Raw genomic sequence first — 24,051 nt, 5'->3', positions numbered from 1 at the left:
TGCGTTTACTTCACTTTGAGTCACAAGGTTGGACCTGCAACATGTCCAGCATCACACAAGTCTGAATTGAATGTCATTGTTAATGTTAAAGCTGCAGCAGGGTGAATATGCATGTCTTGTTCTGCCTTTAAAGAGCACTGTAATACATTTATCACTTACGTGTCAGTTCTTGTGGACAGAAAAGCTGCTTTATACTCCATGAGACACTGTGAAAGAGTATTAAAAGGATTCGTCCCTCCTCACAATACAGGGTAAGGGAGGCAAAATAAAAATAAAACAAAAGTGGAAAAAAAAAAAAACGACACAACCACAATGTCAATCAGAGCAGAACTCCATGCCAACTGCATGGATAAAATTATAAATATACAGCAAAACACTTAACATACAGCATGTGAGCAAGTAGGATTTGAACGGGAGTCTGAACGTTTTTAACTTTCTATCAGATAAATGATGAAATTGATGAGAAATGTAGTGTGTAATTCACTGAAGTGAGTCATTAATCAAGGATTTGTTGAGAAAAAAACACTCTCAACAGAAAACACTTATCTTCCTTCATTCTTCCATCATTTTCCAACTCACCGATATTCTCCAGCAGTGACAGTGCTCCCTCTCTCACCAGATGCCAAATATCTTAACCCTTTTATTGTCTTCACTTTTGGGACCTTCTCGTAACCCTCGAGTCAAATTGACCCGTGACTTATATGGGGTTTTAAAAGCAATTCTCAAATAAAATTTTACTTCATAATCTATTAACAAATATTGTCTTTATCTCAATTTCAAACAATTGAGATAACATATACTGTATGTTTAGGGAATGTAACAGTCTCTACTAGAACACAATTAAAAATGGAAGTCTGATTCATTTTTTGTCATAAGGTTATAATTCATGTTAAAAATCCACTACGTGATCATTCTTATCTTGGAAAAAACATAAGTGCTCATGTCCAGAATAATATTCTGAATTGAGTCAGGAAAATAAGGGAAGGCCATTGATTTTCAGGTAGAAAAAGAGGACTTGTACCATTTTTCTTCTTGTAAAAATTTGAAATGGGTCAATTTGACCCAAATACCGTCCCAGGGTTAAGCTGCACTGTGGCGTTTTCTGTGGACGGTCCTGTTGTGTCTGAATGAAGCTGAATTATAAATATTTACTGCTTAATGTTCAACGTGTAAAAGTGGCTTAAGGGGTTGGATTTTAAGGACATTATTAACCACAAAAGGTCGTTAAACTACATACAATGCTCATGTTTGACAAACCTTTATTTGCTTTGTGCAGGTAGAACGCTCAAAAACTCTGACAAACTGTCCTCCTTTGATGCATCTTTCCCTTTTCTTTTAAAGATGCTTCTAAAAATGTGTATTTTTATATTTTAGTTAAAATTTTAAAAACACTATAACCAAGCACCAGAATTAAAAAAACCTTGGGTTCTACTTAGTATTCACTGTGAATGGTTTTGACACTCAACTGTCAAAATAGTCCCATTGACCCTTGAATATGAACAGGCTGATCTTGTAGCCTCTCAGTAGTGGTGATTGGATGCTAATCTCTCGTCCAGCTCCGTGTTGTGATCCCGATTAATGCAGTAGGCCATAATGGATGTGTGGTCATATTTAAATCTTGCAAAGTGCAGTCGTGAGCGTTCACCAACAGCAGAGTTTCACAACCTGCAGCTCAGGTCTTGACAGTGTCAAGGCTGTTGGGGAATTGATATTAATCCAAGTTTTTCCGAGCTATTCAAAGCATTTTATTTCACCTTAAATCGTAATTCATGCCCTTATTAACTGGAAGTGCAGTGGGATTTCCCAGCAGATGTCAGCTTTCAAAATCAGTTTTTATCACCCAGATTCAGCTGTCTGGTTGTATGCCTACTCGTGTGTTTGTGTGTGTGTGTTTGTGCATGTGTGTGTGCGTGCGTGCATGTGTGCGTGCGTGTTGTGTCACAGTGTCGAGAAGCATTGTCATATCTTTGAAAGCGTGAAGTGTTTACTTCCTCCTTTAGATGCTGACATGACTGCCTGTTCATTGGTTTAGACGTCCGATCTTCTGTGGATTCAAACCCGACGGTCCCACTGTGTCAAAACACACACTCTCACCTGTCACTTGCATCATTAAATATAATTAACGCACGCTCTGTTGTAATCCAGTCAGATTAACATTGAGCTCTGCTCCTCCTCCTCCCAGATCGTCAGTGTCGGGAAACATGTCAAAGGCTACCATTACATCATGGCCAACCTGGTGAGGGGAAATTCCTCCTTGTTTGTTTGCTTCTTTCTTCTCATCATATATCACTTTCAGTCTAATTTTTGGAACAGTGTTATGGTGTAAATGTGCAGACTGTATCTCTAAAGGGCTGGCTATAGGAAAAGATGTATACTACAGCGGATAACATGCAGGAATTAGCTGGATTGACTGACAGCGGACCAAAGTAGCTGACCAACCAACCAGAAAAACATATTTAACCACTACTGAATACTTCATATTAAAATGGAAAAAATAAGCCAAATGTAAAGAATTCTTTATTGCTGTTGTTTGGCTTTTCAAACAAAAAATGAAGATAATAAAGGCAATGAAAAAACTTGTTATATCTAAATGATATAGTTAACAGACACGTATTCTTGTTAACCAATATTACAGTTAGGATATAAAAGTTAGGATACCACAAAACTTTAAAGCATTTAAATGTTTAACTTTGAAAACCATCTGTCTGAAATTATGTGGTTTGGATTCCTCTCCTCTGAAATTTCAACATTCAGCATTTAAAAAAATTCTCCTTCTTGTGTAACAAGAACACACACAGAACATGTTTTTGAGCTGCGGACAAAGAACAGTAGCTGTTGTGTCATCCTCCTTCCGGTCTTTCCTTTATGTTTATTTTTTTTATTTATTTATTTATTTTTTATTGGTCCTGGGACGCATTCTCATGTCTCAGCATACTGATTGCAATAGTTTGTAATCTGGAATTAAAAACATTTGGTCACAATAAAGGAACACACACAGAACATGATGCACGTGAAATAGTCAGCAGTGGTTACAGTTTACAATTATAAGGAAACTGTTTTTTGCTAGACTAAAAACTTGAAATTCAAACTTAATCTTCTTTAGTGTCAAACCAGAACAGAAGTTACTTCAGGACACTTTACAGATAGAGTAGGTCTAGACCACACTCTCAAAATAAATTGAGTTGTATTAACAATTATGATAATAACACAAGTAACATGTCAAAGTTAAATGCTAAAAATTAAATACAAATATGTCAAATGCCAACTAAAAAACAGAAATTCTACTTCTTTGTCAAGAACAAATCTAAAAAGCAGTTTGCTGTAATCCCAGACTGCCACACCACATTCCAAGACGTGTATAACAAGTGTGTAACTTAAGTTACAGTACGTTTAGAAGACGTTCCTCTCTTTGATTTACTCTCCCCCCACTGCAGCTCAGCACGGAAATACAAAAATCAAGCTTTCCACAAAAATACTTTAATGCTGGAAGATGGTTGCTAAAGCCTCATATTACCTTCTGCTCAATGTGTTTTTACACAAAATAAAGACTGTGGATTGCGTCCCCATCTCCATTGGAATCCCGTTATGAAGGGCTTTTTTTCATGAGGGCTGGACAGCAGAAACGATAACAGGTGTCCATATGGGCATGTGGGTATTGTATTAAAGGAGACTTAAATATGTGCACCTATCCTTTCAGAACTGTTGAGAAAAAGTGGGTTACAGGATCAGGGACTTGAATTCATAACCATGGAAAATATTGAGGTCTGACACAGACTGCTGTCATGTTCAGCTCCCTCTGACAGCCTCCAAGGACCATGATATGCAGCATGATGGTCCCGGATCAGTGCTAAAGAACATTTAGACCTATTCTCACCCACCCTTTGTCCCCCTCTATATGCAGTAGTTTAGTGGTATTTCAGTGCTGGCCAGCTGTGAGTGTCTTTGCCAATAATGTAATGAAAACTAATCATCAATACCTACACCTGCCAAAAAAGATTCTTTGATCATATTGTTGCTGCCATTGACTGGTTTCTTTCTGCCATCACTGGATTCAGCCCTCTTTTTCCCTTTGTTTTCCCTTAAGGGTTTTAAGGACATCAATCTGGAGCGCTTCATGCACGGTGGAGCCAACGTGACAGGTTTTCAGCTGGTCGACTTCAGCAACCCCATGGTCATCAAACTGATGCAGCGCTGGAATAAGCTGGATCAGAGGGAGTACCCAGGCTCAGACGCACCACCCAAGGTATAGTGTCAAAATAAGATGGAATCAGAACAGCTACATAACACAAGGTTTATCGTGTTGTTATTTGGTTCTGTAGCTGTGAGCAGAGGACCCTTCAGAAAACTCCTTGGTGGAGAATTGAAGAAAACAAATCATTTTACAAAGGATCATGTGACTAAAATCACATGATCCTTTGTGAAATAGGTTTTTTTTTGCAAAATGAGCTGAAACCAACAAAACAACAAAATGACATGCTATTTGTAGTCAATGGACTAAAACATACAATGCCACGGTCCTTTAATGATTCCTCTGGGGTGACTGGAGTTGTTGCAGCAGCAGAAAAATAGCGGATGCAGCAAAGTAAGATAATACAGAAAGCACAGTGCCAGATAAGATGAGAAGGCTATGAATATATAGCAGCGTGTTTGCAAGGTGTGCAGACAGTAGCAGCAGCATGCTGATACAGAAGTGCATGAAAAACTGGCTTGATGCAAACACTAATAAATAAACTATGATAAAATGAGCATGTACACACAAGGAACCGGCATCGTCATCATCAGCAGCTCCACTTTGTCCACCGTTGTCATCTGTAGAGATGTGACAGACTGACCCACTTTACATTGTTTTCAGGCACACAGATTGCAAATGGCACTGGGGCAAGAAGGCATCACGCTATGGTGGTCAGCAAACTTCTCCCCCCCCCCCCAGCAAATCTGTGTCCAACAAAGATTTCTATTTTAAAAACCAGATGCAGTGGAGTGGAAATGGTGTGAGTCAGGCAGTGTGTAGTATGTGTGTCTGATAGATTGGGTGATTCAAATTAAAAGTTAACACCACGGGGCGATATCGCATGACGTTATGTGTGTATCTGTGTGTGTGTGTGTGTGTGTGTGTGTGTTATCCCCACTCCATTTCTTGATTTATTGCTCTCTCTCCTGGAAATCCACTCAGACTAAATTACTCTGCTCCCCATTAAGTTTGTCCACAGCCTGAGTCACAGTCGGCCCTTCCTTCTTCTAATATATGAACACTACCGGAGAGTTTAGGCCTTCCTCTGGCATGTTGAATCACTTTGCAAAGACAAATATAGTGGCTAGTGTTTAAAAGTTCCAGGAATCAGCAGGTAGTGAACTAACGAGAGATCCCTTTGCTGTGTGACAGCAAGCTTGGGAGATACTCAAACACCATTTCCACCTGGTATTAACGTGTGAGCTGGATCTCCACATGTTGCTGTGACATTTACACCTGATATTAATAAGCTTTTTTCAGAAAAAAGTTTTTTTTGTTCAGTCAAGTTTTAAGTCATGGAAATAATTAATCTTCTCCCTCTTTCCATGCCCCTTATAGCAGTGAATTTATCCCACACTTCGGTTGTTTTTGTGTTACTTTGGGCAGCTTGTCAGAGAGTAACAGGGGGGTAGAGTGTAGCAGTCTCCGTAGAGAGCCATAAAGAAAAGGATTCACCCCCAGCCGGAAGCAAAAATAATGAACTCCTGTTAGCTAGGATAATTAATGCCAGACTGCCACCTGGCTGGACAAAACACTCGCCCTTTCCCTCTCTTTTCCCCCGGCTCACGCTCCATCTTCCTGCCTTTACCTCATTCACTCAATTAGTTTTCTGCCGTGCTGGAGGTGACTTTTAGGGAAACGTATGGCTCTTGACGGGGATAGGGATTCCTATAGAAGCCAATAATTAGACGCAACACAGAGTCTTCAGGTCAACGATGGATTGGGGGAAAATAGTAAGCAGAGTAGAACTGCTGCCTCTCTGCAACAGCCAGGCCGTTAGGACGTATACCTTGGCCCTGCAGAAGCTCAGCGTGCTCTCAGAGGCAGCTGATATTGCAGAACATTTTGCCTGTCTAGCTAAATTAGCATTTAATTGGCCTCATACCTTTTCCTTGTGTGTGTTCTCCAGTGCTGTATAGACCTAAAACAGACAGAGCAGCCGGTTAGCCTCCAGGTTACAGACTGTTATTTACAACTGGGTTTTTTATTTCAGTTAAATAAATCTAATAGGCCAGAGTTAGACCATAATTCCTACTGCAAGGGTTTTATGTAATGTAATTTTTTTTTTCTTTCTTGAGAAACCTGCACAATAACCGAACTGTGCCCACACGTTGACATCTGTACTTCTGATCATCTCCTCCTGTCTCCCAGTACACCTCAGCGCTGACATACGACGGGGTGATGGTTATGGCCGAGGCCTTCAGGATCCTGCGCAGGCAAAAGGTAGACATTTCCAGACGGGGGAACGCCGGCGACTGTCTCGCCAACCCCGCCGCCCCGTGGAACCAAGGCATCGACATGGAGCGCACTCTCAAACAGGTGAGAGAGAGACTTGCTTCAGACAGCTAAAGGATAAAACATCACACATTGATCTCATTGTATCTTCTGATTTGAGGAGACTCAACTTCCTTTTCTTTTTATCTTTGCAAAACAGTGTGTTATACTACTACTACTACGGCTAGTGCCAAAACAAACATGGAGGTGAAAAATGGTTCAAATAGCTACAGCATGTAACTCCCCTTAAAACAACATGTCATTTTTAACTCTGTGATTAAGAGCAGCTTAACAGTAAATGAACGACATAAAGCATACTTAGAGATCATAGCTAAAGCAGAACATTAGCCTTACACGCAGCAGCTTAAATCTTCTAGTCTAACCACACACTCACTGTAGCTCTGTGTGTAAAACAGAACAAAATAGACTTAAAATGATTTGAAATATTTAGACCGCAAGCATGTCAGACGCGTTTTTCACTCTTATGTCTCGCACTTGCACAACAGATATGCTCCCATTTGAATCTATGCAGCCGTCTTACAATGGCTCCGTGTAAGCTTGCGTCTCAGCTGCATCTCACGTGCATAACCACGACCTGAAGCGTTTATTTACGCTTCGAGTCTATGTTTTTCATCAATGTGCCACAATAATTTTTACTGCTCCTTTGCTGCTTGACGCTTTGAAATTCTCTGACCAGACAGAACCAGTGTAGACAACCGTTTCAGTTTCATTAGAGCGCTGTTGTGATATGAGCACAATGCTGACGTGACATTTGTGGTCTCAGACACAAGTATAAGTATATGTACACAGTATGCATTAAATAAAACAAAAAATAAAATACAAATAAAATAGAAATGAAAAGAGCCTTGCAGCAGAGAGAGTGTAGCACAGTGGCCTGAAGAGCCAGAGTGTGGAGAGAGTCAGGCTGGGTTCCGGGTCTTGTTGATAAGACTAGTGGCGGAGGGGAAAAAGCTGTTCATGTGGCGTGAGGTTTTGGTCCTGATGGACCTCAGCCTCCTGCCAGAGGGGAGTGTCTCAAAGAGTTTGTGGCCGGGGTGGGAGGGATCGCCCACAATTTTTCCAGCAGGCTTCAGAGTCCTGTTGGCGTACAGGTCCTGGAGCGGCGGTAGATTACAGCCAATCACCTTCTCTGCTGACCGAATGACAGGCTGCAGTCTGCCCTTGTCCTTGGCAGTGCTAGCAGCGTCCCAGATGGTGATGGAGGATGTGAGGATGCACCCGATGATGGCTGTGTAGAAGTGCACCATTGTCTTTGGCAGGTTGAATTTCTTCAGCTGCTGCAGGACATACATCCCCTGTTGAGCTTCTTTTGATGAGGGAGCTGATGAGTTCAGCGAAAAAACTCTAAAGTGTCAATGGAGTCATAGAAGGTGATGAGGGCAGGTGAGGCTGAGTTCTTCCTGAACTGAGTTCTTCCTGAACTCCATAACCATCTCCATTGTCACAGCATTGAACTCTAGATTGTTTTGTTTGCACCAGGTCACCAGGTGGCCAGCCTCCAACCTGTAGGTCCAATGAGGGAGGTGTCGTCCGCAAACTTTGGAAGCTTGACGGACTGGTGACTGGAGTTGCAGCTTTAAATATCATATTGTCACAACATCCTTTCTTGTTTTCCTTTTTTCTGTATTGATTTGCTTTTTGTGAAAAGCTGGTTTATAATGCCTTTGGTATTTGCCACTCTTGCCATTCTGTGTTTGTATTTCTATGTTCTCTGTTTGCAGGTCCGGCTGCAGGGATTAACAGGTAATGTCCAGTTTGACCACTATGGCCGCAGGGTGAACTACACTATGGACGTGTTTGAACTGAAGAATAATGGACCCAGACGGGTAAAACATCACACCACACTGCTTACACTTGTGCTACGGATGTATATTTGTCCAAGTCAAGTCAGTAATACTGTATATTTTAGCATACACAATATATATCCTCTGCTGTTAAGTATCTGGGGGCTGGGACAACGCAATATGTAGCGTGGCATTTTCTATTACCATATTTACGTGGGTTGTAAAAGAGCTTTAGACTCTGACAGCATCTCTGATGGATGTCTGTTGACAAAATTCAAGGGAAAATGGGAAAGGGAGAGGGAGAGAGCACTTGTGAGCGTGATGGCGAGAGGATGAAATGAAATAGAGAGCAATCAAGGTAGAGGGGAGGAGGAGGGATACGTGGGGGGGGGGGGGAGCAGGAAGCTGAGAGGAGTTCCCATCAATCAAAAGCTGCTTTGGCTGTTTTGTATGGACAGCGAAGGTCCTGTCAGGACAGTGGTGTGTGTGTGCTGTGTGTGTGTGTGTGTGTGTGTGTGTGTGTGTGTGTGTGTCTCAACGCCTCTCTCCTACATCTCCTCCATTGTCCATGCTCTTCAATCATCCCAATGCCCCAGCACACAGGACGTATCAGCCAAACACAGGTCTTCGTTCCCTCTGGCTGCCCACCAGCAGCCAGCTGGCCCGCTCGGCGTCTCCACTCCCACTGACTTATAGCTGATTATGATTGCTGTCGAAGATCTTTGTCTGTGACAGTATAATATTGATGCATTACTTGGACACAGTGTTGGTTTGCAGATATTGGCTGTTTATCAAAAAATCGCAAATGGGCCAACCAGTGCCTCGACGGTCAGAGGATGCGGGGATCGTGACCCTAACATATCATGTCTGTCAGTTCCAGTCGGTCAGTTTGATCCTGAAGGATTTTGGTAGACGACAGCAAGGTCAGCTGCACATAGCTTTTGACAAAAAAAAAAGGCGCAACATCGAGCTTGAAAATGGAATCTTCCCAGGCCGGGCAATGATTCAATAAATCCACTTATTGTCCTGATGAATGAATGTTTAGAAATTATAATAAAAAATGAGTCTGAAAGTACACTGCCAGCTTTGAAAGTAGCACTTTGAATAAATAAACTTGAATCTGCATGCTGTGTCCAAAGCTTTCACATCAGGGGAAAGGAGATGAGGTTAAAAACTCTACAGCTATTAAAAAGATGTATAGAATAGTCAAGAGATTTTTGTCAAACCAGAAAATACTATTTAAAAACCATCATCATGCCCCCTGGGAAAAAACATTATAATATTATTATAATCCACATATTCAATATTTAGGCATACGTCTGATCAAAATGTTACATGGGAATCACGGCTGCCCACAGTGTTGATCACTCAGGCTGATGGTAAACAAAATATCTTTCTTTGTTTCAGCAAAAGTTTAAAAAAAAAGGCAACCTTAAATCACATCAAAAAGTTTAATATTAATGATAAAAATAATAATTAATGATGATTATAATGATGATTATAATTGAAAATGCCATTCCCTCCCAAATGTATCGTTATTGAAGGGATTTGCTGCTTATGATCACATAGATACAAGACTTTCACCATGGGTGGAGAATTGTATTTATAATTACATTCGCACTTTGGTCATGAAAACTGTCTGCTTTTGGGTCAGAAAGGCAGTTATTAAAATACAGCAAGAACTAGGCTTTCCTTCATGTTGTTTGGCAGTAACATCCAATTCTGTCAAGAAATCTAGCTCCACTGCTGATTCAGACATCAGGGATTGCGTCAACAAAACTGGTCTGCCAAAATAGCGGAGCAAGTTGTGCACGCGCCGTTGTGCACTATATTAGCACAAACACATGAATACATATACACAATCTCAGACTTTGTTTTCCCTCCAGATTGGCTACTGGAACGATGCAGACAAACTGGTGCTGATCCAGGACTCTCCGCTGCTTCCAAATGACACTTCTGGCATGGAGAACCGCACTGTTGTAGTAACTACCATCATGGTAAGGGACCGGCATGTTCTCGCCAAAACACACACACTCATGCATGCAGTCATATTCTTAGCAATATGTAATGCCTAATGATAATGATAGTTTATCATCTAATACATAATACCCGAGGGATATGCAGAGTCAGGTGGTTCAGTCACACATCACACACCCTACCTCGCAACAACCTGACATTAAAGTATGGTGGTGAGGCGCACTGTTGTCCTTCCCCACCCTCCCATTGTAAAGTGCCTCAGTTTTTAATGAGGTGCTTTACAAGTATTATTACAGTACTCTATGTAAATGCACTTTAACACTATTCTGCTAATGCTATTCTTCATGAACCTTGAATTCCAGGGTCATTAATCTTGTTTGATGCTGAATTTTATCCTTGATGCAGACATAATGTAGACATAATGTACGTGCAGAATCTACGATAGAGCTTGAACTTTTTTGTAAAAAAAACGTATGTTTTGTTGCCAGCCTTTAGAGCAAAATGTGAAAGTTCTCTGTCATTTTTGTACCGACACTTAACACTCTCACTCTGAGAAATCCATCATAAAAATAGTAGAGATACCATTACATTGATTCTTTCCTAGGATATAAAGTAAACTTATTCAACGGTGGACTGATGAAGTTTTCAAGAATGTTCAGATTTCAGCACTTTACAGTACGTAACTCTGGAGGCCCTTACGTTGTGTACTATGACTATGGGTTTAGGGATTACACATGCTTTGTTACATCATTATCAGGAAAGAGACTCTTAAAGAAAGGAGCTTTCTTTTAATTACTGCAATAGAAACTTCAAGAATCAACTACCGCTTACTTACATTATCTTTTATTGCACCAATAAACATCTCAAAATGCAGTCAAACAGCTGCTGTTTCTGAGGTTTTTGTTCTTATTGCACAGATAAGAGTTCATAAAAGATTTCCATATAACTATAGAATCAATCAAATCATTTAACACATGATAGAAATGAATGGCCTTTGCATGGCATGTCTCTGGCTGCGGCAGTGACTCTGACATGGCTGACTGCAGTGAAGCAGCCAGATGTTAAGTATACATGTAGCAGCTGAGTGGAGGAGGGAAGGAGGTGGGAATGGAGAGTCACAGCTCAGCACAATCCTCCCTCTTTTCAGCCCCTGATGAGGAACCCCATTTTAAGAAACTGAGCCCCAGTTGGACGCAAGCAGGATATGAAAGCACTTAATGGCAGAGTGATGGACACAACAACCCAAGCCAAAATGAAGCCCTAAAGACACTGGGCGAGAGGAGAGACACGGCAACTATGTTAATGGACACCCTGTTCAGAAAACTGAACAAGAAAAGGAGCCACTCAGAGCCATAATGGAGCCCCTCGAGAGAAAAATGAAATGCAAATGGAAGGGAAAAGACACTGTGTTTTTGGAGGATGGTGGTTGTGGATGGACACCCATTAAAGATTAAAGCTGATATGGGTCCCTAACAGCACAGTGTCTGTTTACTAGCATTTAGCTCCCACTACACCTTGTTTGTGCATGTTAGATTCATGCATTGTCATGCCCGATGTGTTTGTGTGGCTTATCACAGCTTGAATCCCATCCTGATTTGAATTTGTAATTTTTGCAAAGCTCCACGGACCTTGAACTATAAAGTGAGGTGGTAGCAGAAGGTTAATATGCATTATGTCCAACTGAGTTCCTTTCTGCTCTAAATCTGTCACTGTCTCCCACTACCTGCTCCGCCGTACAGTACTTCACAAACTCGGAGGGCTTCCTGTAAGCTTTAAAACAGCTTAGAAAGACTGATGCTCTCATAATCATCCCAGTTCATATCCATCGCGCTTTTATGCAGCATGATGTTATAGTTACATTATGATGGCTGCCTTTCACTCACGCTTTTAATGTTTGTGAGAACAATGTTTGTTTTAACTTAATGAAGTGTCCCGGTGTTATCTTGCATCAAGGCTGCTTCCTTTTTTAAGGAACTTGTAAGTAGAGATAATGAAGGAGCCAATTAACATGTTGGGAAATGCTCTTGTTTGTCATCAAACAAAGGCTAGTTGCCCTCTGGTTGTGGTGTGTGATTAAGCTCGGCTAGTTAACCAGACCTGTCTTGGTACTGTATGATGCACAACAGTGAAATTATTACCAACTTTGTCATCTGGCTGTTGACTTGTTGGCTGTTAACAAATACTGCAGAAAGTTAACAAACCATACCCTAGGGTTTCTCTGAATTTGAACTTTAAAGAACCACGTGAGGCTTCTGAACAAGAAAAAAAAGTGGCGATGATATTGTTATTCTTTTCTTCTTTCATGTTTATGGGAACATGAGATCTAAGTACAGCATTTGTTGTGCATTGTTAAATTTATTTTTCCATGGTCTTGTTTTATCTTTTTAATTATTTTCCTTGCCAGGCATTTGGTTTGTTGTAGTCATCCTTGTTGTGGTGTAAGGACACACTAGAGTTCTGCAAAGGCCAAAAACCTAGACCCAAACCTAACCCAAGACTTGAGGCTATATTTCTGCCCAAAAAACAAGCGTACGGCTGCTTCCAAGCTGTTCAATGAGGGGAGGTAGTATTCATAAAGTGAACTTTCTTGTTAGGTTTGAACTGTTACAGAACCTTGTTCGTGAGTTCCACTTCATTAGGCCACTCACTTTTACTTTTAATGAGCAGATCTGGACCCACGTCATGATCTTCTTTTGTCTGATAGCTATCATTTGTCTTTAACTTAAGGTGTTAACAGACATCCATGATGTCTTGGAGCTGCCTGCAGGTTGGTGAATTAACAGAAAAGCTCCCACACGGACATGTACAAAGTTTGAGATCTTATTGGCAGGAAATGGCTGAAAGCTTTGATAAAGAGGGTGTATAGCTGCAAACTCATCCACTGCACTCTCCTCAACACTCACTCTGCCCGAGGGCGCGATGTATAGACAAGGTCCTGCTCCAATTGTGTTTTTGTTTAGCCTTTTTTCAAGAAACTCTGTGGGAGGACATGTTTGGATTTGGTGGATAGAGACTGTTTTGATATCCCAAATCTGTCCAAACGATGCAAATACATCTAGCATTTTCATGCAAGAACCTCTTGAATGAGCATGACAATTTACTAAGGGGTTTGGCAGGTTTTTTTTAGATTTTATTGGCATCTTCATCAAACCATTCCTGCTTTGTGTCACAGCTTTGCAATGACACAGCGTTTTCAGGTGTATGGATATTGTTCCAGGTTTTGCTAAATATGTTTGTGTATCTCCAACAGCAGGACATGGTGCTTCTTGCATAATGTTTTTGTTGATGAAAATTGGTCATAAATGGAGCAAAACAGGTATCCTTATACAGCAATTTGGGGGTATTTATTCTGCTAAAAATTCTCATTTTGGGATTAATCAAGTTGATATTAACAATGTACTCTAATCTGACTAGGAACCTTTGTTTGATTTAATCTCATGAAAATTAGTAGAAGAGGGTAAGAATATGAAAATATTCATGCATGAGGCCTGAACATGGATGTAAAAAAATAACTGGCAAAAATGATAATACATTAAAAAGAGAAACTTCACATAGCAGCTGTTCTTTGTCAGAAAATAATGATTTATACAACAATGGTGTTTTTTTTACTCATGCTCTAATTTTCAGTTTTACTTGTGTTCATTATTTTTTTGCAGACGTAAGTAGAAGACAGTGAGTACTGCAAGTGTACAGCTTGTATGTGAGGTTGAGAGTCAGCTATAACAATATTGGCATTCATTACAGCAACATGGTGATCTAAAACCTTGTCCATGCTGTGATGTCTCACTGCAGCAGCCATTCCAATGCACAAAAAATAGCTCGGTGGACATTTGCAAATATGTTTTCTCTTTGTGCTTTATATGTACTCCCTCCTTTCAATGTCATACAGCCGCATTAAAGCAAATGAAAATGGAATTGAGTCGCTTACTGAGGAGCATTAATGTATGTTTGCTTCTTAAATATTTTTGTGGTCATGTTATTGTAAAATATGGACCTTCATTTTGTTAACTACTACTCATATTCAAAGAGAATTTGCAAGAGATTGTTCATCTCACATGATACACAAAATACACATACACAAAACCAAACAGGCAGATTTTAGCAAGCACAGTCTGACCTTTCTGATGTTGGTACATACGTGTGTGTTTGTGTGTGGACCCTGGTGTATATATGCATGGATTTGTGACATTAAGTGGGCCCTGTAGTGTGCTTGCACGCGCACGCAGACTGTGTGTGTGTGTGTGTGTGTGTGTGTGTGTGTGTGTGTGTGTGTGTGTGTGTGTGTGTGTGTGTGTGTGTGTGTGTGTGTGTGTGTGCGTGCTTTTAATGGCATGTTTAATTAGTCTCATTAGGCAGTGAGTGTAGCAGTGTGGTTGGGATTATTGACCAGCCTGTCAGGCCTGCTGGCCTTTGCTGTGAAGACCTCTGAAGTACTGCTCTCTTCTCATGCCAGAAACACTGACTGCATCCTTTATCTCTGCCACTCACTCTGCTCCTCTGGCTGCCAGCACTGCCATCCACCCTGCTATCATAAATCACATGGATTAGGGCTGTTTTGCCTCTGATATACAGTACATCCAAAACATCTGCAAAGATTAACTTGTGAAATTAAGTCTTTGACGTTACGGTGGTCAAGCTTCATTAAAGCGTATCATCAATTCCATTTTTTAGCTGTTTGAATTGTCAGTGGAACAAAATGCTTTACTTGAAGTGGTGTTTGTAGGACAGTTAAAGTCACTCCTTCACAATAAAAAAAAAAACACCCTAATGCTTTTCTTCTAAAGCAGAGGCATTGGGGAATGTTGAGTTTGCATCAGTATTCAATTATTGGTAACAGGGTGAAAGTAAACAGACTGACATCAATAAGATAAAATTACAAACAGTGATGCTGGATTGCATGCATGGCTCTTTTTCTGTGAATCTCGTGGGTAATTAGGATTTTTGAATCTGGTGCTGGAATGATAGACTTTGCCACTATCAGTGAAACTTAATATATAGAAAGGTAATTTGTAAATACATAAACTAGCTATTACCCTTGTTAGCGAAATTACCAAAATGCATGCGCCCTGTTAACCTGCCATCTCCCTTCCCCAGTAGCAGACAGCGTGCAACATCAGTTGGGTTGTTTAGTTGAATATCTTAGACCAGTTTGCTGATTCATGGATCCTTTATCTGACTGAGGTTTGTGCAAGTTAGAATCTAGGGCCTCGACCATGGCGCTGAGATATCAGCATACTAACTGTGGATTGATAAATCTATGCAGCTGTCCGTGGTGCTGAAGTAGCAGATAGAGTTGTAATTGAGACTTTTTCTCTCTGTACGCTCTTCGGTCCGTTTTGTCTTGGATCTAATATTCTCTACGATATAGCTGGGGGACCAAATAGTCGTTCAAGGGGCGAACCGCGTCTGTCCCACCTTTTATAAATTAACAAATCGCCAGTTGGTTTTGCCCCAAATATGCTTTTAACCATTTTGATTATATTAATATATATTTATTATGATCAGAGTTTGCAATTACTATAATGTGCAAAAGTGCAGACTGACGGGTACTTTATAGTTCAATGCAAATCATTATTCTTGGTAAAAGGCTTTTGGAAATAAATTCACATTTATTAATGCATTATAACCCACTGCAAGTAAAGTTAATATGTGTAAATTATGCAAGGACTAAGATTAAATACCACTCTCAACGCTATGTTGCGAAGCATAGATTTCCAATTCTAAATGTCTTATTTTTCGAACTGCAAACTTGTGCCATTATTATGTTGTACAGTAACATGTTGTTGTGCCACGGGCTCAGCCTAGCATCTGCATTCTCTCCCCACTGAGGAGTCTTTGGTTTACCTTGCTTTGGCCCGGGGCAATGTCAAGCAAACACATCTAAGGAATAAATTGCTCCCGTTCTCAATATGCAATCGGCTGCCGTCCGTGACAAAAGTAATTTGTTTGGAAATATGAGCTCAGAAACCAGGCAAGGTTTACATTTAGATCACTTTCTTAGCAACAGCGAATCTAATGATCTAGAACTGACGGCTGGTCACGGTGTAGACTGATGTAGCCACACCTGATTACTGTAAGTGTTCAAGTCGAGTCAGGCTTGTTTTAGGTATTAAGTAATTTATTCTGACTGCAGCTCATTCCTCACTTGCATTTAGCTTCATGTCTGCCTCCATTTCTGCTTAGTCATACTTTCCTCCCTTCTATTTGAGTCTCTGTGTATCATGCATCTACATAACACTTTGATGATTTTTTTTTCTCCTTCCGGCCTCAGCTCCAGTCTGTGCTGTGTATATACAGCATGAGGCTGTCATTATCATTACCCATGCATTCCTTTCTGCTCTACACTAAATTGTCTCCTAGCAGTTGGGAATCCAGTTAGTTTAAATCATTTCACTTAAAGCTGCACTATGAAAGTGAAATTTCCAGGTTTCCAAAAGTAAAAGTCTTGGTTATTTTCTGCCCATGACATTAGGAAAAATAACAGTTCTACACCCTGGATGGACATGAAATTTTCCCGGTTGAATCATCATCATCATCACGACTGATTACGACTAACTGTATTAGAAAATATCTTTGATAAAAAGTCAAAGGAACATGCCTGTGTACATAAGTAATAAATAACCAAGACCAAGGTGCATCTCAGTAAAGAACATCCAGTCACTGAGCTCTAAAGTTTGTTTTGCGGATGCTAAAGATGAAAAACTTTAATTAGGGTAACCACTAGCATCATATCAGTCAGTGATGATGCCAAACTATTTTTTTTTTGACAAAAAATTCCATGGTGCAGCTTTAAAATATTATTATTTATTGCTTTATGACAAATTAATTGTTTTCCATGTTCATTACTAAAGAAAATCTATTTCACAAAGTGACTGAGGTGACACTGAAGGCACCCTGTGGGGTTCTCTTGTCAACACATATTTTTACATTTTGTTGAAGTGTTTCTCACCAAAACACATTGTGCCTATCCTTGAGGCCTAATAGAAATCTCCTATGTATTTCCTGCCTTATAAAGCTACACCTACATTACATCAGTATTTCCTAGCTTGCATTGCTTTTCTGCTGCATTCCTATGTTTCAAGATTTGTTACTGCCACTAAATGTTTTTCAATAAATCAACATGTAACCATCAGCAAAAACACCACCTGCATGCTCGTTCGTGAGATCAAAACATTTCTCCATAGCACTCCTACAGGTCAAATATTTCCACAGGGTACCTTGAAACTTAACCCTGGTTGGTAGTAAGGAGCTACAGTTCCTGTTTGTCATTCTGTTGTTTGTTGATGTGTCGATGAACCATTGTGCGAGCCCTCGTGTCTGTGTATCTGTCTGTCTGACGGTTTGGTTCACTGGTTATGGTCCCTTGTGTAGGAGGGTCCCTATGTGATGCTTAAGAAGAACTGGGAGATGTACGAGGGCAACGACCAGTACGAGGGATATTGCGTGGACCTGGCTTCGGAGATCGCCAAACACATCGGTATCAAGTACAAAATCTCCATCGTTCCCGATGGAAAGTACGGTGCCAGGGACCCAGAGACGAAGATCTGGAATGGCATGGTCGGGGAGCTGGTGTACGGGGTAAGAGCTTTTCTTTTCTTAGTCCTTGTGGTGATAGGAAATGGTTCTCCTTCCAGCACCCTAAAGCACTATTTTAGACAATAATGAGCTTTTCATCTAAGCTGATTCATCTCATTCAAACTTTAATTTTATGCTGTCAGTAGTATTCATGATGGCATTTAGAGACAATATTGACTTCTTCTCATCTGTTAGTACTAACAATACATCGGTACAGCAGCTTGGCTTTTGACATAAAAATTAGTCATCAGATTCATTTAATTTAAACTGTAAGCAGAGAGTCCATAAAAGCAAAGATATATTAAACAGAACAATTTGTTTACAATTTCTTATCGTGATGACATTTTGATAATCATAATTAACTGATGAACTATATATTTGTGCTTGTTAAAGTTTCATTATGGAAACAACTTAACATACATTCTCAAATGAAAGCAAGCATTAAAGTTAGAGTTGAGTGCTGGCCATAGCGTTATGTCCAGCACAAATAAAGATCATTAAGAAACGTATGAGCTTTATTAAAATTATAGCTCACATCATAAATTAGGCTCAATGTGCCTTTTTATAGCACTAATTCATCAGCACAACAACAAAAGAAATGGCGTGGCCGGGTTGGCTCCGTTGGTAGAGTGGGCGCACATATACAGAGGTTTACTCCTCGACGCAGCAGTTGTGGGTTTGATTCCAACTCGAGGCCTTTTGCTGTATGTAATTCCTCCCCCTGCATGTCTTCATCTGTCCTGTGGAAATAAAGGCCTAAACATGCCCCAAAAAATAATCTTAAAGAGTAACGTCATACTTACCAATCTGCTGCTCTTAGCAACAAAGCAGTTGTGTTAATTGTCTAATAGCTTCTAATTTTCTTTTTTTTTGCATTTTTGGATGGCTGCTAAGCTACATTACTGTCAATAAAACACGTCCTTCAAAGGTTTCACATTAAAAGCCAGCCAAGAACAGAAGTGATTATGCAGTTGGAGCTGCTGGAACACTTCTGAAACATCTGCATTTTGAATGTGATGAGTGTGAAAAACAATGCAAAAATGGAAGCGCCTAGAAATAATGAGTGGATAAACTGAATTAAAGTGTATTTCTGTCAGAGATGAGTGTGTGGTGAGCATGATATGAGTGTTGTTATAGTGATGTAAGTAATGCTGATTTAAAGTACTGTAAATAATCCCAAATGTATAGGACAACGGGTTAACATGGAGAAAGTGTTCAGTTTGCATTAACAGCAAAGGGAGTCATTGTACTAAAATGTGATGAGAGAAATGCTGGTTTTCTCTGCACATGAGGTAAATAAATGTTTAATAACGTTCAGTAAGCTAAACAGATTCTATACAGATACAGTATAAATACTGTATATACTGTATATACATTTTGTATTTATTTTTGTTGACGGATTCCTTTTACTGAAGGTTTAGCTGGACAAACAGTACTTCTTGATCCGCTGAGTGTTTTGTTTACGGTGTAGATAATTGAACCCATCTGAAATGAAACTGCGCAGACCAGCATTCTCTGGTGGTATTAATGCCAGTAGGAATTAGTGGAGCATTAGAGCTGAGCCTTTGGAGCGGTTAAAGAAGAAAAGCAGAGGTGTGGAGCTTGTTAAGAAATCTCTAAGGTGATTTGATTTGGAGGTGAGATGTCTTCATGCTGCTGACCTTGAAATGGGATCAATCCTATGGGATGGGAGGACGTTTGGATTCCATGGCCTGAAACAACATCAAAGTGGGGAAAGAGATGAATGTTTGTATTCTTGTGAATGTTTTTGAGGCTCATGACGATAGAGGGATAAAGAAAGGTCTTCAAAGTGAAGCTTTTGTCACTTATACAGAATTAAAATTGGATTTAGGTAAAAATAGAGGTTAGATTTACAATCCAAAACAATAAAAAAAATAAATAAATAAATAAATAAAGAGTCAGATATGTTCCCTCTGTGTCTCTGATGGAGACTATAGAACAATAGTTCTTTCATCTTTAGCAATTATTTCTTTAAGTATGCTTTTCCCAGTCAACATTCTCTGCTGTGCAGGAAAATATGATGTTACATAATCAGCAAAAGCAATTTGTTTGAGACCAAAAAGTGTTTGTGATGACCTAAGTGGTATTTTCACAAAGTGGCATTTTTCTCGCCTCTTCGGTACTGCAGTGGCTCACTGCGGGGTCGACACAGTTCGGGATGTGTCAGGACTGATCAGGCAGTACACTGCACTTTGGGGGTAAAGACTAACCAGGTTGGTCCAGAGCACAGGAAGAGGAAAAAGTGCAGCTGTGTGCTCTATTTAACAAGCACTCTGAGCAGAAACACATTATGTCCAAAAGCCTTACCCTCCATGGAAGACATGATGGGCAAAAGGACTTCAATATAAATCCCCCAAACAAGAAAACTGAAGTATGGATAATGTCCTTTGTACAAGTCCAGCTTTCATCAGCCAATTTTTTTACTTTAACCTTATCAGTCCCAGACAGACAAATGATCCCACCTGTCAATAATATTTGTGTAGTAATTGTTACATGCAAGATAAACCAAAATATTCCACATTGACACATTAGTAGTTTCACCAGACTTTGCTAGCAGCCAATGTATGGTACCTGTGCCTGTCGTGGCACAGATTTTGAGGCTGGTTTTAAACAAATAAGATGTTATCAAAATTGAGGAAATTATATATTATTTCCTAACTTTAAGTTAACTTAAGGGTAAAACTGTAAAGGGTTAATATTAGCAATAAGAACAAGTTTTGGAATAAACATCTAAGTTAGGACCAAGAGAGAGAGAATGACCAATGCCAGTGGAAGGCCCCAACAAGTATAGTAATACTGGCGCGTGTGCGTGCGCACGTGGAAAGTATACGCTGTAAACCAGTGTGTATAGCCAGTATTGTACAATAGAGTGTGTGATTGGGGGCATATGGGAAGCTGGCAGCTTTTTCTACATTGTTCATATGAACATCTGAGGACATGGAAGCTACTTTCCCCTCTAAGACTTTGCTTAGATACAATTCATTTATTTCCCAGCTCTCCCTAATAAAGCTTTGGTGCTAACAGCTCTGCCTCTTTTTAACCTTCCATGTATTTTAGCGCCTACTGAATGCTCTGAAGCTGTCATCTTAGTGCATTTCGCTGAGTATGAAAGAACTTTAATCTCTTTCATTTTCTTTCCCTTCGTCCCTGTTTTTCTTCCTTTCCTTCCTCCTTAAGTGACACGTGGTCGTAATGAAACTTTAAGTTCTTGCTGATATTAAGCCCTCTGCACCCAAGCCTGGCGCACAAGGTCACGAGTGTTGCTAAGTCACTAACTGTAATCTCGTTTGTGGATTTTCAAGCCAGTATGCACTTTTCCACTGCTGCCAACCTCAGAGGTTGCTGTATCCCGTTTTTTGGCTTCCTGTGCCGAAAGAATATTTCTCTGCCACATTATTATATCCTCCCTGCTGATTCTCCCAGAGTTTCAGCTGAGCCTCTCAGTATTAATGAGGGTATCAGAATGTATTTTTCAATTTCTTTTCTTTCTTATTCTGTCTTAACTTCATCACCCCGAGATGTATTCAGCCGCCGTCTAAACTCTATCGCTCTGAGATTTGTTAAGTCAAGGGAGAAATTCAGATGAAATAACATGAGCTGAGGAGAAGGGAAAAGGGGTAATTGTAGTTATTTTCTTTTTCTGATGGCTGGCTGTTGGCCTTTCGGTTTGTCATATCTGTGACTAAGTGATGTTTGATTGCTGCACGGCCCAGCTCAGAGAGATGATCCATCATTTGCATTTGTTTCTGTTATCATTTGGGTTTAGAGTTGTTATCATTCAGATGGCTGAGCAAAATCCTTTTTTATCCAAATACCCACAGAAAGCGGAAATCGCTGTGGCCCCTTTGACTATCACGTTGGTCCGGGAGGAGGTGATCGACTTCTCAAAGCCCTTCATGTCACTGGGCATTTCCATCATGATCAAGAAGCCCCAAAAATCCAAACCAGGGGTGTTCTCCTTCCTGGACCCGTTGGCCTACGAGATCTGGATGTGCATCGTGTTCGCCTATATCGGCGTTAGCGTGGTGCTCTTCCTGGTCAGCCGCTTCAGCCCGTACGAATGGCACACCGAGGAGCCCGAAGAGGGCACCGACGGTCAGCCAAGCGACCAGCCCCCCAATGAGTTTGGTATCTTCAACTCCCTCTGGTTCTCCCTGGGCGCCTTCATGCAGCAGGGCTGTGACATCTCCCCCAGGTAAGACACACTTTTATCAAACTGTCAAAGAATTTGATCTCAAAAGTTACTCAATGTTTGCTACTAAACCTCATGGATACATTGTTATTGTTTTTGTCCTCAAGCCAAGGACACATTACACATGACTTTTAGGCCAATTATAATCACTGTGCCATTGCCTCAGACTGGACAGTGTCTTGTCTAAGTCAGGAAGAGTACTTAAATCCCTGGAATAACAATTAAGTAAAGAACATTGTCATTTTTTCAAACATGTTTGATTGACACAAACTGGACAAGTCTTGAAACCCTCCAATGAAGAGCAGTATCCTGTGACAATGAAAAAGGAGAAAAAACAACCAAATGTTGTTCATTCTTGATGTTGTTAATCATGTTTAATTGTCATTGGCACACAAAAAATGTTTTCAAATTCAGATAATGTGTGCAACAGGAGATTTTAATATTTTCTCTCTCTTAACGCCTGTGTCATGTGTCCTTATCTTGAGCTGCATTTTCCACCAGAAACATTGAAATAAGTGTATTATCCTCTAAATGTTTTTATCGACTAAGGTAGTTTGTTGTTGACATCAATCCACCTGAGCTAGGAGTATAATGGATAAATAATACATTTCCACCATCGTAGGAACCATGGTTTAATCAACTTCAATGTTGATAAAGTAAGGTTTTAAAGTCTTTGTGGTTGAAGGAACAGTTTAAGCTTTGGCAATTATGCTTGTTTTCTTTCTCTCTGAGACTGAGATGGAAAGATCTACAACAATCTAATGTCTCTGTGTTAAGTGCAGAACTGCAATCTGTACACTGTTAGCTTTGCATAGAGACTGAACGCCTGGCTCTGTACAAAGTTTAAATACCAACCCCTCCTAAAAAAAAAATAAACCCAATGCTCCAACATCCCATTGTTCCAACCATATAGGCTAGGATAGACTTGAATGGTTGGGGTTAGGCATTTGACTGCGAGAGGTTAAGGTTAGGATAGCCGATTGGTCAGGGGATTAGACCTGTAGAAATTGGGTTACGTTACGGGACGTTTGGGACACTAAACTGCACGCAAACCGGTGCAGAAATCGCATGGATTAGGCTACATTTAAATGTGTTAATAAGCTAGAGAAAATTAATTATGCTTGTTATTGTTTATTCAGATTTTAGATTATGGGAGATGATCCACAAAAGCCTAGCTATATGGCTGGAACAATGGATTGTCAGAGCAGAGGGTTTATTTTTTTTAAACAAAAGGGACGTCGGACTAGTGGGCTGTAGAAAAAAAAAAAGGAAATTTTTCAGGTTATTGAGAGGCACCATCTCCAGCTACTTATTCAACCCAAAGAGAAAAGATTGAAATCAATTATTTCATATTAAAGAAACAAGTCCTCCAAACCATACAATGATATATTCCAACCCTATTGTATGTCCCGTATGAGCATTTACTCATGTTTACACAAACTCTGATATCCTGGGTGAAAGTCCTGTGTTTGCTTGACCCATCCACCATTTGGCACTCTATACATTTTGCTTTGCTCCATAACATGGCCACTAGAGGACAAGGCCACCTAACACTAAACATAAATATGGGTCCTAATTGCTTATTGTACAAACAACTAATTAAGTCGTTTTCAGGAGGAGGGCAGTCTCTAAAGAAAGCAAATAAGCCTTTTTTTTCCAATTGCTGAACTAACTACTCTAAAAACTATTTTCTCATTTCATCCGCCGTAATGTACGTCATCTTACCAATTGTAGGTTACTTATATTATTTAAGTAAGTTATTGCACATAGCCTGCTGTACTGTATATCAGCGGTAATTTGCATGGCAACTATACTTAAAAAGTAGAAAATAGATGTATTAAGCATCAAATGCTCTGATTTGTGTAGTTAGCTATGGTCTCATGTGTTGTACAACAGTGTCTGCTGCTGCTCATGCCATGTGTATACCTGTATGTGCACAGTGGCATCGAATTTGCGTGTGTGTGTGTGTGTGTGTG

At 40.1% G+C, this 24,051-nt stretch overlaps 1 protein-coding gene across 4 annotated transcripts in view; it reads left to right on the top strand.

Moving 5' to 3' along the window:
- gria4b (glutamate receptor, ionotropic, AMPA 4b) overlaps window positions 1-24,051 on the top strand; it is a 116,607-nt gene that overhangs the window by 67,740 nt on the left and 24,816 nt on the right. For 3 of the 4 annotated variants that reach the window (XR_004334612.1, XM_032533306.1, XM_032533305.1), the window contains exons 5-11: window positions 2,183-2,236; window positions 4,085-4,243; window positions 6,383-6,550; window positions 8,248-8,352; window positions 10,197-10,307; window positions 17,659-17,865; window positions 21,705-22,078. Coding sequence is in view for 3 of the 4 variants with exons in the window: in XM_032533306.1 (XP_032389197.1) it covers window positions 2,183-2,236; window positions 4,085-4,243; window positions 6,383-6,550; window positions 8,248-8,352; window positions 10,197-10,307; window positions 17,659-17,865; window positions 21,705-22,078 (1,178 nt within the window). In the remaining variant the exon portion in view is untranslated. Of the gene's footprint in view, window positions 1-2,182; window positions 2,237-4,084; window positions 4,244-6,382; window positions 6,551-8,247; window positions 8,353-10,196; window positions 10,308-11,434; window positions 14,044-17,658; window positions 17,866-21,704; window positions 22,079-24,051 lie in introns of those variants that run through there. The other variant, XM_032533307.1, reaches the window with a different exon arrangement.

This window comes from Etheostoma spectabile, chromosome 13, assembly GCF_008692095.1.
Source record: "Etheostoma spectabile isolate EspeVRDwgs_2016 chromosome 13, UIUC_Espe_1.0, whole genome shotgun sequence".
NCBI classification, from domain to species: Eukaryota; Metazoa; Chordata; class Actinopteri; order Perciformes; family Percidae; genus Etheostoma; species Etheostoma spectabile.
The sequence above is the reverse complement of the archived record's forward strand: the minus strand, read 5'-3'. Positions and strand labels throughout refer to the sequence as shown.